We start from the raw sequence: 15,479 nt of genomic DNA on the forward strand, positions 1-15,479 counted from the left end.
TATATATATATATATATTTATCTATTCTATATGGGTAAGTGGTGTTTGGTCAGCCTGGACTTCAAAACCGCACATCAAAACTGCCTTTCATCTTAATAAACACTGACAACAAACGGAGGAAAGAAGAAAGGATATTGTAAAAGCAATTTTGCAAGAGAGGAGATGAAAAAACACACATCATCAATGACATACTTTATCTGTCTTGGCTTTTAACAGCAAAGTGATGCCTGAACAAGCAAAGCTTGTACTCAATGACTAAAACAAACACAATTTCATGGCAAAGCTTGAAATGACACAGAATTAGGCCTGTAATATTGAATTATTGAAAACACGGTTACTGGAGAAATCCAGACATGATTGATTCCATTCAACTGCTCATTGACCAGTCACATAACATATGAAGCTTAACGGATTACTGGTGAATACTTAATGTCAGCTTCCTTTGTCTCAATAGACAGGCTTACTTTCAGATACGCCTGAACGCCCACCTCCACGGGGCAAAAGTATGCTTCATTTTCATCACAAAAAATATTCAACGGCTGTCTTACTCACAGTTAGCTCTGTTTAACATTATGCAAAACAAAATCTCGACAGAACACATACAAAATGGACAATCAGTGTGAGTTATGCTCTCCATGCAGCAATGTGCTCCTATCTCATCCTGAGGAAAACATGCGCTCCCTCCTTACCTGAGTGTAACACCAGCTCTCAGCTACCTGACCGCTGGACATTTCCGCCGGGGCAGGGGGGCTTGGGGCTCTGGACATTGCCAGCTTTGATGCAGAGATGTCCTGAATGGGGCCGGAGCACTAGCCAGGTGTGGGGTGAGGTGCTATGGGGTGCTTTGGGGAGGCAAAGGCCAAAAATCAGTCAAGCTGGCCGCCTCTTAAACAACACCTGCCGTACAGAGAGCTGCATAGGGATGAATCCAGAACAACAGGACCTCCAGACTCCAAAACAGCTACAGGCACTCTGTAGGGACACAAAAAAACAGTCATTAAAATAACTTTAGACTAGTAAAGGGCATTACTTTGAAAAGCGGTGACCTTGTGTGAGTGCTACTGTGTCCGTGTCTGTGTTTGACCATTTCAAGGCAATTTGTAATTGAACGGTTTGTCTAATTAAGCGGTATGTCCTAGTAAGTAGGAGTAAGGGGTCTGAATTCATTTGCTTTAAAGGAGGCTTCAGCATTCAAAGCACAGCAGCGGCGAGAGCTCTGCTTCACTGGGGAAGCCTTTCTTTATCTACGTGTGGTTTCGTCTTTGTTTTGCTTTGAGAGGAGCAGAGCGCTGTGCCCGCCATCTGATTCCAGCAATGGTGAACGGGTACAGCCTGGCTGAAGGGAAGTGCAAGACTTTCATCTCAAGCTGCCAGTCTGTCCTCCCACAAACACACCCACAAAGTCAGGCAGTGCTTTTAAATGCCAGTGCTGGCGAAGAAAGGTCACCGTTTTTTTTAGTTTTTTTTTATAAGAACCTGCATTCATGTTTGTTTTTTGTATTAAAAAATGCTGTGATTGAGATTTACACTGCAAGTGTCACATCACCTCACACTTTCTGTTTGTAGCAAGTAAGCAAAACATCATTATTGTTTTTTTATCTCATTTCTGGTCCTTCCCAACCATACACCGTTAATATTATATACAGTCTATGTTCCCTATGCTGGCAGTCTCATGGGATAAAAAGAAGAATAAAAAGGAACATGTTTCATTTCAAACCTTCATTTCTCTGCTGCCTTAATCTCTAATTTCTACTGGTTTCATGCTCTGCTCCTCCCAAGTTCCTCTCCACATATTTCATACCTAAGTCGGCACAAGGTCTCAGGATCTGGCTTTTCTCACTCAACCTGCACAACCCTCCTATCTCCTGCCAAAGAAGCCCTTCCACGCCGCTGCTTAATTAGTAGCTGATTGAAAGAGAAGTTCAGGACCTGAGAAAACTTGGCAGAAAGTGAGTGTTAGACCCAGAGCGCAAAGAGACAGAGCAAGAAATAGGAGAAATGGGTGAAAAGTTAGACAGCCCTCAGTGAGTGGATTGTAGACAGGGGATGCGACCTCAGCAGCTCTGGACCCAGACACGACTTAATTAATGTTTAAAAATAACGCCTGCATCTGATCTTCCCCAATCCGTGTGCCCCCCTTTTCTTCTTTTGTGCTATTTGTATCTGATGAAAAACACTGGTGGCTTTTTTACTCAGTAAAACAATAAAATATTAATCACAAAAGTTGGGAGAACAAGGCTGCACTGATCTGCAATTTAAATAACCTGAGACTTCTTGGCAATTAATTATAGTCTACATGAGTGAGTGAGGGCGTATATATAGATTTACATACATACTTGTGCTTCTGTGTGTTATCATCCGGGCTTGGTTTCACAGCCACTGAACCACACTTTTGCAAGGGTTTCTCTTGTATCCTGTTCCTCACAGAGCAACGTGAATGCCAAGTTATCACAGGGAATCAATTTAAGAAATGATGACAACACTGGCAGCACTGCTAACAGCCTCACATATTTCTACACAGATACCGGAATAAAGCTAAGGATGGTTTTATGTAACCTTTTCACGACAAACATCAAGAGCAGAGCAGCATGAGGAAAGCACCAATAACAACTCTGAGAGATGGAGAAGAAGTGTGCTAATCAGGACTTACTTTAGAAGTAATGTCTTCAGACAGTCCATTTGTCATGTGAATCAGATGATGACAGCATGAATATGAAGAATGAATAATAGGTGATAATGCACACAGCATAGAGAAAATAACTGTTGTCACATGGCAGGCAAAGATTTACAAAAATGTGTCCCCCAAAGGCTATTAAAAGACAGAGTAAGTCAGTAATGGAGGTGCTATGGTTCAGATAAGGCGCTGTTTGTTGATTAGCATATCATAGGTTGGATAAAAAACAGTAGAAATAGCAGGAATGGTTCTGGCTGAGAGAGACCGATTCAGAAAGAGAGCAAACTAGTTCAAATTTTGCAAAGGATATATCTGAATCTCTTCTTTGGCAAATACAGCAAACTAAAAAAAGCAGACAGCTTATCATATTGCATACAAAGGTCCGGCAGTGAATAGGACATTGTGAAGCCTATAAAGTTTAATTCAACAGAACCATTTCTGAGGGTTGCTGACCTATTTTACTGTGGTATAGTAGACGGTGTATAAAGGACAAACGGAACATAATGAGCTTTACAAAGACAGTATTTACTGTATGACTTTTTCACATATGTCATGTCATGTCATTACATGATGACCATATTTACATTTTTTGTATATATTTAGAAACTACAAACAGCGACAAACAACCCACTGAGACTGTGAACGCGTCCCAGGGCCAAAGAAAACAGAGAGAAAAGACTGAAGGGAGAGAGAGAAAACCACACATGTATAAACAGACACATACATAGACAGACACAAGACAAGGGACCAAACACTTGCACAAGTTAAAGCTAAAGGCTGCAACACAAGGCTGCAGGTCGGACCTCAGAGAATCAGTGATGCTCAACTAGGTGTCCAGAGTCCTCGACCATATTTACCTATAGACAAATAACTTTATGCAACATTGTGATTTAATATATGATGTCATGCTGCAAACTGTATAACGATTTTGTTTGTGACAAATCATTTGTGGTTAATGTATTTAATTAGCTGTTTACATGCTTTGTCTAGAAAATGCCAAGAAAAACACAAATTTATAGATTTTAAAATTATATAAAAACAGACGAAAAAAAAAAATCAGCAAATCTTCACACTTTAGAAGCTGGAACTAGAGCTCGAACGATATCGATACAAATATTTGGTAATTAAAAAATTTGATATTCTGATATATTGGCGGATAACTATTTAAAAAAATAAATATCCAGAAACGCGTAACAAAACGTCAACAGATTTCCCTAACATTAGTAATTCATGAGTCCTCACTAAAATAATATGATAATGCAGTTTGAAAATGAACTGCAACACTCATAACATAGTTTTTTGTTTTTTTTAATATTCATTTATCGGCCATCATAAATGCAGAGAAAATGCCTAATATTGGCCATTAATGTCGGTCCGCCAATATATCGATCACGGGACTTGTTGATCTACCGCTGCTAGATCGGTTAGTTTGTTTGTGTGACTTTGGTTTTGTAAAGGGTTGTCATATAAGGAGTATTATTTTAAAAAGCCTTCTCCTGTCATTTCTATGGTTACACATTGTATTTCATAATAAAATATGAAAAACTGGATTTACTGAACATCTACTTTGACAAGACTCTCCAGTTTTATAGAGCTGACAGTTTCACTAACAGTTTTCTTGGCTGAACTGGGACTTAGAAAACCCACAGAGCAGTCACCACAAAATCAAGAAGGAAACTAATTTGTAAGATTGTGTGTGTTTGTGTTCTGTTATGTGCAATGCAGCACGTGTGTGAGTGAGTAGAGAGATAGATAAAAGGAGTGTGGGCTGCCTCCATCCCACATCCTTGTCCCATGCCTGTTTTTCAGAGAGGAGAGCCAAGATGAGGAGAGTGAGACCTGGAGCCCATTTATATTCATTACAGAGAGACAGTCTGCTCTCCCTCTGCCAGTCCAGCCTCCATCTCTCTCCATCTCTCTGTCACACACCTCAACACGCCAGGGAGGAGAGTCTGACAAACCAACAGACAGATAGATTCAACTTCCTCTGTATAAACAAGAGCTAAGCAAGGTGATGCCGCATCTGCCTCCCACATCAGCATTAGAGCCGGAGGCCACCGGCTACTCAGATACTGACCAGACTGTTACATCATTGTAGTCAACACATGATACTCAGCAAATGGTGTAATAAAGCATGTGCCGTGATATTAACGCCATCTGTAAATTTTAAATGGTTATAGTATATATGTCTGCACATATGTTACCTCCATCTGCAAATCTGATGATGGAGCAGCTTACAATGCATATTTACACTCGAGGACACATTTCTGTTCATTTGTTTTTCCATCTGTGCTCGTGACAATCTGAATGATGTGACGTCGTCTGCACAGCCATTCCAACCTGCAAGTCTGCCTGTGAAGACAATGCATATTTAACTGGTTTATTTTCAATACGTTCAGCTGTCAAAGTGTTGTTATTAATTATATCTTTAGTACGTGCAAAAACAAATTACCAGCACTTTTCTTTAAGGTGTACATCTACTGTCATCTAGAAAATCCTAGGGGTTTATATTCTTCAGAGTGAAAAATTTGGAATACTCATTGTCATTTTGTCAGGTTCAGCAACCAGACTGATGTCAGACTGGCATCCATTTCCTGTCAGTGTAACCGGAAAACTGCAAGCTAAACGTCAGTATATTAACTTTCATGTCAACTATTGGATGTTAACATGCTGACATTTAGCTTGTTAGCACGTATTACGTTCAGTATGTATCTGTATATTATATTTTTTTTATCTATTAAATTATCTTACAAAAGCATTTTTACTGTGTACATTTTGAAGTGTAAAAAGCACAGGGGTGAATAATAAGATGAATTATGGCTGAACGTGTCAACAAGGGATATTCTACTCGAAACAGACGTTGCCAAAGAGCCACGCAGTTAGCATGTCTTCTATTTAAGTTTAACACCAACGTCTTCCATAATATGATATACTGAACAAGGGGGAAAATACTTTGGCATGAAGCTAAGACACTAATCTGTTTCAACATCTATAATATTTCTACAGATCAATATTTCTGAACAACGCAGGCGAGTGTGGCTACACAGAGTCAGTCCAGCAGCCCGGTGGTTAAGACACAAAACATCACTAATTTATCGCAATGTCCAAAGTTCAATTCCAGCCAGGGACCTTTGCTGCATGTCATACCCCTCTCTGTCCTCGTGTTTCCTTTTGATCTCCACTGTCATGAGCACATTATGGCAACATCCAAAAATCAAGCCTATATCTTTACTATCCCTAAAAAATAAAGTCACTGTAAAGAGTCCTCCCTTCAAGGGAAATTACAAGCTGAGTTTTGCACTGAAAATTTTTGTTTAACCCTTGTGATGTCTTCCTGTCAAAATTGAAAATAAACACTTAGTCTACTTAAATAGACGCTTTTTAATCAATGTGTTTTAACTTTTTCTTACAATTTTGTCACTTTTTTACGTTTAACACTACGTAATACTAACTAATTAACTTTAGTTTTACAGTTATTTTTGGAATGTATGGTCAATAAACCTCACTTTTAGGAAATGATACCGAATGTTTGAGTTAGAAAAGCAGAAATGAGGAATTATTTAAAGTTAAATTAAAGGAATGTATGTTGATAATCACAGATTGGAATATGTCAACTTTTACTCAATACTATTTCTTAACCACTTCCATTTTTGTTCTTCTGCTATGAAATTGAACAAGACACCCCAAAATTATTAAAAAGTAGAGATTTGTACTTGGCAAAGAGCGTTGTGTGGAATCAATCATGTTATTTTGGGTTACAATTAGGTAGCTTAAAAAGAACACTGATACAGAAAAACGGGTCAATTTGACCCGAGGACAACATGAGGGCTAATTAGATGGTTTATACAACTATTCATTTAAAAAGGTATATAAGACAACTTTACAGTTCCTCTTCAATATTGAGATGCAGAAACTAGAACTGCTGGCAGTGGTGGAAGAAGTGCTCAGGTCTTGTAATTATAGCAAAACCACAGAGTAGAAATGCTCTGTTACAAGTACAAGTCTTCCCTTAAAGTCTTTACTAGTAAGTACATAAGTATGGGCCTCAAAATATACTTAAAGTACAAGAGGTAAAGTACCGGTTATGAAAAATAGCCAATTTTATTCAATGTATATATATTATATAACCGTATAATAATTATTGATGCATTAATGTGTTCATCACTTAAATGTTGCAGCATGTAAAGGTAACTACTTGCTTTATGCATTCCATCTGCTGTGTAGCCTGGGAATTTCCACCCAGGACTCCATTTAGTTTTATCTTAAACCTACAATTACACATCATCATTTAAGTTATCAGATCATTGCAGTGGAGTAAAAGTATAAATTAACAGAAAATGGAAATAATCAAAGTAAAAATACTTCAAAATGGTACTGCAATGTACTGTAGTGTAAACTCAATAATTTCCAACACTGGCTGCTGGTAATGATGATGATGGTGATGATGATGATCAGCCCTTCACATGCAGCTCCATCAATAGATTTGTATGAAATAGTTAAATCTCAAAACTCCTTCAGTATGGCATATGGCAGGGACTTTAGGCAACAAGGCCTGCTGGGAAATAGAGGGACAGAAGAGAGAGATGGAAAGCCTTCTGGAATTCATTACAGCGATCGCTGAGACTCTCAAAAAGAGAATATAAATGTATTATAAAAAAGACTAAACAGAAACACACACTTCACTCTACATGCGAGCATACAAGCACTCTCACACACACACACACACACACACACACACACACACACACACACACACACACACACACACACACACACACACACACACACACACACCATCAATTACAGAGAACTTCCAACTAGCCTCTCCCTTAGGGAACCGCTTCCTACTGGAAGATAAAGAAAATGGGTGGCCCGGTGCAGAGACACCACCACCACCAGGAGGACAGGGGGTGGAGCTGTGTGATTTGGCTGCTGCAAAAAAGAAAGGGATCACATCAGGGATCCAGGAGTATTTAGAGGGTCACCTTGTGCAACAATAGGCAGCGAGCAAAACAGTGAGGTACAGAGAGAGGCTGCAGAGTTTAGAGGGACGGACTACAAAAGACTGAAATCATGCCAAAAAGCTGAGGCTTAGTGACTGAGTGTTGCAGCTTTGAAGTATGTGTGACGCATTTCTAAACGTAAAACAAGCGGCCACATGCTAGCTCACATATCCACAGCTTAAAGAGTCAACCCTGTGCGCTTCCTGTCAAATAAGCGCGCACGCACACACAAACGCACACACACACACACGGAAGAGAAGGAGAAATTCCTCTTAGGTGTGAGTGAAAGACACACTTGTGAACAAGGCTAGATGTGGAGCATGTATGAAAACATGTCTGCTGTAGAACAGTGTCTGTCCGGCTTGCCCGGGGCACTCCTGATGGCGCTGACACTTAGTCAGAGAGGGTGAAAACAGGGATAAGAGAACGGCTGGAATAGTGGGCACACATGCATGACAGGGCTGAGTGCGAACTGGGGAGACACTGGAGTGTGTCGGATCCAGGGCCGCAGGAGGTGTGATGGATTAAGAGGCGCTGGCAGAGACAGAGGCCCTCCCAGCGTGGAGCAAACCCCGGTGAAAGAACATCACCATCCCTCTCCATATCGCTGATGGTCTCCTCGCTCGATCTCTTTCTTCTGCCTTCTTAGCTCTTCTCCTCTTTTTAAACCTAACCTTCCCCCATTTTCTCTGCTTCCGAAACTCAGTTTTGCTTTAAAACCGGGCAACCATGCCAGCGTCACACTTTTTTCTTGTTGCTTCTGTCCCACGTTTTGATCACATTTCCTACTTTCAAAGATATGAAATTGAGAAATAATAAATTTGAGTAGAAAGCTAGTGAGAATTACCATTTGAAGTCTCACATCCAGAAAGTGAGACAGCTTATCCCAAATGTTTCATGTTAATATCCTAACTGCACTTCACATAATTAAGTACTACTATGGTTGGTAATACTGAATAACTGAATCCTAGTGTCACCTTAAGCTATAAGCAGTCATTGCATTGATGTTTTAGACTACATTTCTAAGAGATCTCTTCACAGTGTTGCTAGCATTATGACAAAAGACAGACAGCAGTTACCAAAATACATAAAGGGCATACATACATAAAGTGTCTTTGCTATTTTAGCACCCATTTAATATATATAGAAAATGCACCTGCACCCAATTTTGCGCACATGAGCACGCTGGTCTTACAGGGAGGTGTGTTGAATTTTTGGTTTATTGCTACACTAAGGGCAGCGGGAAGTGATAGCGCCATTGACCAACAAAAACCTGGTCTAAAATCAATAGTGCCGCATTTCATTGTTATTTTTACAGCGCATTAGTAAAATGTGCCTAGGCTTATGCACAGCATGCGCACACTATGCTTGTTTTAAATTATTTAAATGTGTTAACAAAGGGCATTTTGTGATGACCTGATTATATCGGTCTTATAATATGTTAGCAAGCAATGCATCATCAAGGCTGTGTTGAAGAGGTTGATGAAAGCCTTTTACCCTTGCACACTTAACCATTTGCAGTGCACCCATCCATATGATGCACCTTGCACACATAATATGGGTGATATGAATGTAAGATGATTGCAAAAGTGACATAGATCTGTGATTTTGTTTATTATCATTAAAGAAATGGCAGAGCAGATTCCAAAAACAAATCCAATGTGGCCCAAAAAAGTCAATATCGGCTGATCCCTACCAAAAACCATATCTTTTATGCGCGGGGTCAAGTTAAGTTAAATCATAACGATATCATTACTCTTTTAACGTTTTTGATTATTCTAACATGCCAAATAAGAAGAAGTGCATGGTAAAACTTTGGTGACATAAGAGAAAAAAACCTCTGCTCTCATCGCTACATCATCAGTCATCATTTGATATAATCAATGGCCTAGAGTGGCTCCAAGCTGTCTCGGCCTTATGCAATTCAAGAGTTGAAAAATACAAAGAAGAGTTTGTCAGCTTTTGGCCCTTGCCATCATCCATTCTTCTTTCTCCCTTTCTTTCCATCCTTTCTGATGAACACAAAGAAAAGAGCAGCTCCAAAACAACACTTACCTACACATTTAGTAGTCATTTACTCTATCTACAATCAAAATGTTGGTCTCTGTACATTCCCCAGATTTGCCACAAAGCTGCAATCTGTGAATGAACGTCTGATAAGTAAGTAAATCATCTACTTTACTACAAACACAACACCTTCCCTGCAATGCCTTTCATTCTCATCACATCACACATTCAAATCAATCTATCTATCTGCATACTCTTGTCTTAATATTTAACACACTTGAAGCTTGAAACATCCGATATTACATATTTAATAAGACAGCGCTGAAAGAAAGATAAAAAGCTCATTTGATGGACACAACCCTTTAAAAGCCCTGCACAGCTGCTATACTTACTTGGTAGTGTTAACAGTCTTGCATGCGGTTTACACACAAAACCCTTAGATAAGACCATGTGTGAACATGTGTGAACAAATAACGCCATCCTGTGTAATTCCCACATGTAAAGCCTTTCAGTCTGCGCTCTTGTAATGTGTCCTTACGCGCTGCTCCAATGTGATCAACTAGCCCTCTTCCGCAAATGAGAAAAACATACCAACGCTAAACAATGACAGACAGAAAAACACACAGCAGAGAGAGACAAATTCCTTGTGAAAATTTGAGACTTGAAAAAAATGAAATGATATGCTTTGAGGCAGACATCAAACCACAGTGGGCCAATGTAGCCAAGATAACAATATAAAAGCGCTTTCTAAATGACAAAATGATACTGGCTGCAGCAAGTCCACAGCTCACTCTGACTCACTGTGTTGTTGTACAACACAGGCACCTGTCTAACCATCAAAATAAAAATCCTTTTTGACAATATACTGTATCTTTCTTCTTTTTCTCTGAACTAAGCAGCTAGAGAACAATATCTGTGCAACTTTTGCAAGCACCCACTGAGATAAAGCTTCTTTTACCTTCATACACACAACTACTGGATGTGCTCTTACGTATCATCCGGCCGGTTTGTTTTCTGCCCTGAAGAGGATTCTCCGCATAAAGTTTCATTCTCATGAAGTGAGCTCGAGCTTGGAGCAAAATGGAGGAGTGAATGGTGGGGAGAGGGAGTTGTTTTGTTAATGCACTCAGTGCAATGATGCAATTTATAATTAAAATGCAAATAGAACGACAAGGAGTCTCTCTTCACCTTGTTTTCACTTTACTCCACCATTCTCAGGGGAGGCCCGTCTCTGCCCTGGATCAATGTATCCAAGCCAGTAAATCAATATTCATATGAAGCGCTGAAATCAATTTGAGATTTAGGCTACACAGTACAAGTGACTGCTTAGCTGAGAGAAAACTTGAGATGCATGAAAAGACTCATCCCAGCCTGTGGCTATAAAACATGGTTCTACTTTGCCATGATGATGTGTGAAGGATCTTCAAAAGCTCACATCCCTAAACTGAAGGCTAAAAGCAATTATTTCGACAAAAAGAAAACACAGGCCTGTCTGATACACTTGCCATTGGCTCATCTATGTTTTGCCTATAGCTTATCACAATAGGTGGCTCAAAGATCCCCTAAGCTTCAATCATAAAAAAAAAACAACAAAGATAAACGCTGTGGAATGAATCATTTGGGGGAGTTTTATTTCATGCGTGCCTGACAGAGAAAACAGGGGGGAATTGGAGAGGAGGCCCTTTTTAGTGGTTGTCCTTCAGCGTGACTTTGTCATGTAACACATTTCCAGCTCAATTATGTGCATCCAGTGGATTTCAAACACATTCAGCTAGGACCAGAGAGCTTGGTAATTAGCAGGAGCCCTGGCTTATAAGGGGGCCAAAAACAAAGCCTGTCTTTAGCTCTATCTTTATCCTCTCCGCTTGTCTAATCTCCTCTGATCCTTCTCTTATCACAGTGTGTTGGACATCATGTATTCACTCAGTCAATGCCTTTATAGGCAAACAGGTCTCAGCTTTTATAGACCAACACAGGATGCAAAATGAGATATTTGATCCAAGAATAGAAAACAAACAAACCTGACAGTGGCTTACTAATGACTATATTGTATGAGAAGTAAAACACATTTATGTCTTTTCAGTTATCTCTGAAATATTGAGCACAATGTGTTAAGTAAAATGTGTGTTTGTACATCCCAAAAATGTATAAACACAAAACTATAGTAAGTATACTAGGGCTGGGTATCGTTTTAAAAATGACAATATCAGTACCCTGAAAGCGACACCAATAGAGTACTTCACTTGATTTGTCTACTCTATTCAATACCCATCATGTGATTGGCAATGGTAAAATGGCACCACCACTCCTCCCCATTCAAATGATCTTTAAAAAGTTTTCACATTATTAAAATATGTATTAAATAACTGTACAAAACTGTATTATTTGGGACCTATCCTACGTCACATTAAATTGAAGAACGATTGCAGTGCCATAAAAGACATAAACCTTAAAAAAAAGTCATTGTTTTTAAGATCTGGGTACAAAAAGGATTGAATATAAGTATAGAGGAGCTTTATAAACCATCAATAACTAAAACACACTCTGATATTGTCCTGATTTCCTAAGAATTAACGTGTTGTGATGACATTTCACACAGAAATACAGCGTTATGCAAAACAAATCAATTCAATGTTGACATGATATGAATTCCAAATATAAAAGGTTGGAACCATGTCAGACTTTGGTCAACCAACCTTCTTCTCATGTTGTTTCCATTTTAATTATGGTTTGAAATCATGTCAGCTTGTTCTGGCACAGCAATGTTGCCTTAGGTAAAACTGATTTCATCCTCTCCCCAGATACATATAAAAATTAATTTCAGCAAGGGACAATTTCATCTTCCCTTCACCCTCCCGTCCCTTCACTCTAGTGCTTTGTCCAGAATCACTGCCTATTTGCTACCCAGTGTATTAAAGTTACATTCAGCCATTTAATTTGAGCGTCTGAATTCCATTTCTAACATTTAACATGGCTATAAAGCCATAAAAAAATCCCTCAGTGAACACAAGATGTATAATTCAATAGTTTGCTGCTGCTCCTAAGATGACAATGGTGACAAAATAACAATGCGTGATTAGAGTGACAAATGTCTCAACAGAGTAAAGTATTGAGTGTTTAAAATGTTTAATATATAGAAAATAGTGGATGAGTAAATAAGGGAGCAATTTCAGAAACAAGTAGGGTTTTACTCGCTTTTTTCCCTCCATTTCTTTCCAAACCATTTCCTCCCTTCTTTCCAACAATTATAATGATGAATTTTGCCGGCAGCGGTCCAAGTCACTGAATTTGTGAGATGTCATCTTATATAGAGTTTGTGTAAGAGAAAAAGAAGAGCGGTGAGGGCAAACCTGGTGTGGATCTCCATTTAAGTTAACTGTTTTGGGTCAAAACTGGCATTTTTCCACACAACAGCCCCTCTTTACCCCAGGGGACAATATTCCTGCTTCTTACCAGATGTCACATCTAATCTCTCTCTCGCATCTGAGACCATTCAGCAGTAACCGCTGAAGCAGGGAACCGCTGCACAGGGTCATCCAAAGCGCTGTTCCCGGGTCATCCTTTGTTGAGACATTTTTCTTGTCCTCCCAAGAAAAATGACAGAATCACTTGTTTCAGTAGGAGCACCAAAACAACATCATGTTAACATTCAAGTGCCCTCTAACAGATGTGGGAATTATGACTATGGTGGCTGGTTTTGGACCAAGTTTGGTTACTTTTAACAACGACTGATCGTTCCCCATTCTATATCCACAACGTTTCACCACCGCGATTGATACCTTGCTGCCGTAGATTCCGCCAGATGTCACTCTTTACAGCCGGATATCTGTTTCCTTTCACTTTCTTTGTGTCCAAATTTTAAATCCTGGTCAATTTATGGGACTTTTTGGTTAACTGCTCCTCAGATTTCTGCCGGGTAAATCCAGACAGCTAGCTACCACTGTCCAATCTGAGTTTTCTGTTGCACTACTAAAACAAATTTCCTTTCCAAGGCTATTTTGCAGCGGCCCAGTGGCTCCATCCGGAGCATAGTGCCGCCCATGACGACTGGGATTGGTTTTAAGGCATGCCAATAAACCAGAGCACGTTATTCTCTAATTAAGGAATGCTACGTTGACTAGCCAGACCGTCCTCCATGATGGACTCTTCAGAAGAGGTAATGAAAGTCACCGGACACCACAATCTTCTGAACATCGCCATGCTGAGACATACTGAGAGAGTTGTGTAGAGCTCATAGTCTTAATTAGTTTTGTATCAACTCATTTGGAAATGGCTTTAATGTAATGGAAGTCCATTAATATCAAAAAGTTACAAACTAAAGCTTTAACAAGGTAGTAACTTGAACCTGATGAGGTTTCCCAAACCTTAACTAGGTTAACTAAACTATGATCATTCCCTTTTTGTGCCTCGACCTAACCGAACCAATCATCTTGAACTTGAACATAGCACTGTCCCATCATAAATTATCATAATTATCTGTATTATTCTTAATATTCTTATTATTAAGTGAAGATGGAGTCCATTAGAAGTAAGAATTCAAAAATCTAATTCTGAACTGATATTTAAAATGCTACAATATCTAACATGCAATTAGGTGTTTCCATCAGCTCTACAGAGGTGAATAACTTAGTGTCCAACATGAGACTCAGATCACAGAAATACAAGGCAGGATGGTGTTCTCCTTTGCGATCTACTGATCTGGTCTTGTATTTCATAACACCCAAAGATTTAAACAAAGACAAACACCAAGAAATAATGTGATTCACATTACAACAATTTTATATTCAGTTGTTAGGGGAATCTATCCCATTATTTATTATTATTATTATTATTATTATTATAACCATGGGCGTCAGTTTGGTTTGAAATGTGCTGGGCACAATGACACATCCCTTTTTTTTGTCTTTAGCACAGGTCATGTTCTGAAAGACGCTGTCCTGTAGCTTACGGCTGTGTCTGTGCCTCCCCTGTGGGGATAGAGATTTTTATGGATTTGTGGGCATCTGTCGCTCAAGAATGATATGTGTTATGAACTTCTTTCATTTTTTTTAACAAAATGGTGCTCAAGAAAAAAAAAAGTGACACGTACAAAATGACTCGTGACAAAATGTGACCGTCCTCGCCGAAACCAACGCCTATGGTTATAACAGTCGGTCAACAGAGAAAGACCTTTTATCAGAGGGGTTTTCATGCTTTTTCTCATTCAGTGGAGACACAGAATTCACATATATTACCTAACACTGAATGGAGCCTGGGGCCGAGTCTCACAGACTGTTGAGGAGATTTAGACACAGGGAGACAGGTGTACATGGTGCTCTCTGTCTTAATACATTGCTGTTGCTCTTTTCAGTGAAAGGAAGGTAGTGGAAAGGTAGCTGCGCTAATAAGTTCAGTTCTATCCATCGGTTGCACTTGGTACGACAAGGGTTACTCCTTTGTGTGCCCCAACGTCACTCTGCCTCCTAATTACCACATTTACACACATACACTTGCACACACATCCATTTATATTCAGGGAGAATTTTAAATGCTCTCTATTAAATTCAAGATGGATCGTCTTTTAAAACCAGAAGTGATCTCCTCACCTTTTATACATTGTTATCTATACATTAAAGAGCACATAAATTATACAGTGAGGGCTGAAAATGAGCCGTCTCACTCTGAAAAGTGTCAAACCACAGCCTTGATAATAAAAAAGGAAATGCCAGTAGAACTAAGCAGAGAAAAATATTGCTGCTCAGATAAACCATTAAAAGTAAAAAAAAAAAAAAAAAGAGGAAACTTTTAAAATAGAA

General features: G+C 39.2%; 1 protein-coding gene across 2 annotated transcripts in view; it reads right to left on the reverse strand.

Moving 5' to 3' along the window:
* spop (speckle type BTB/POZ protein) overlaps positions 1–15,479 on the reverse strand; it is an 83,083-nt gene that overhangs the window by 39,677 nt on the left and 27,927 nt on the right. For both annotated transcript variants that reach the window (XM_034894037.1, XM_034894036.1), the window contains one exon: positions 690–972. In XM_034894037.1, the coding sequence (XP_034749928.1) occupies positions 690–767 (78 nt within the window). In that variant the 5' untranslated portion in view covers positions 768–972. The remainder of the gene's footprint in view (positions 1–689; positions 973–15,479) is intronic.

The sequence above is a fragment of the Etheostoma cragini genome, chromosome 15, assembly GCF_013103735.1.
Source record: "Etheostoma cragini isolate CJK2018 chromosome 15, CSU_Ecrag_1.0, whole genome shotgun sequence".
In the NCBI taxonomy this organism is placed as follows: domain Eukaryota; kingdom Metazoa; phylum Chordata; class Actinopteri; order Perciformes; family Percidae; genus Etheostoma; species Etheostoma cragini.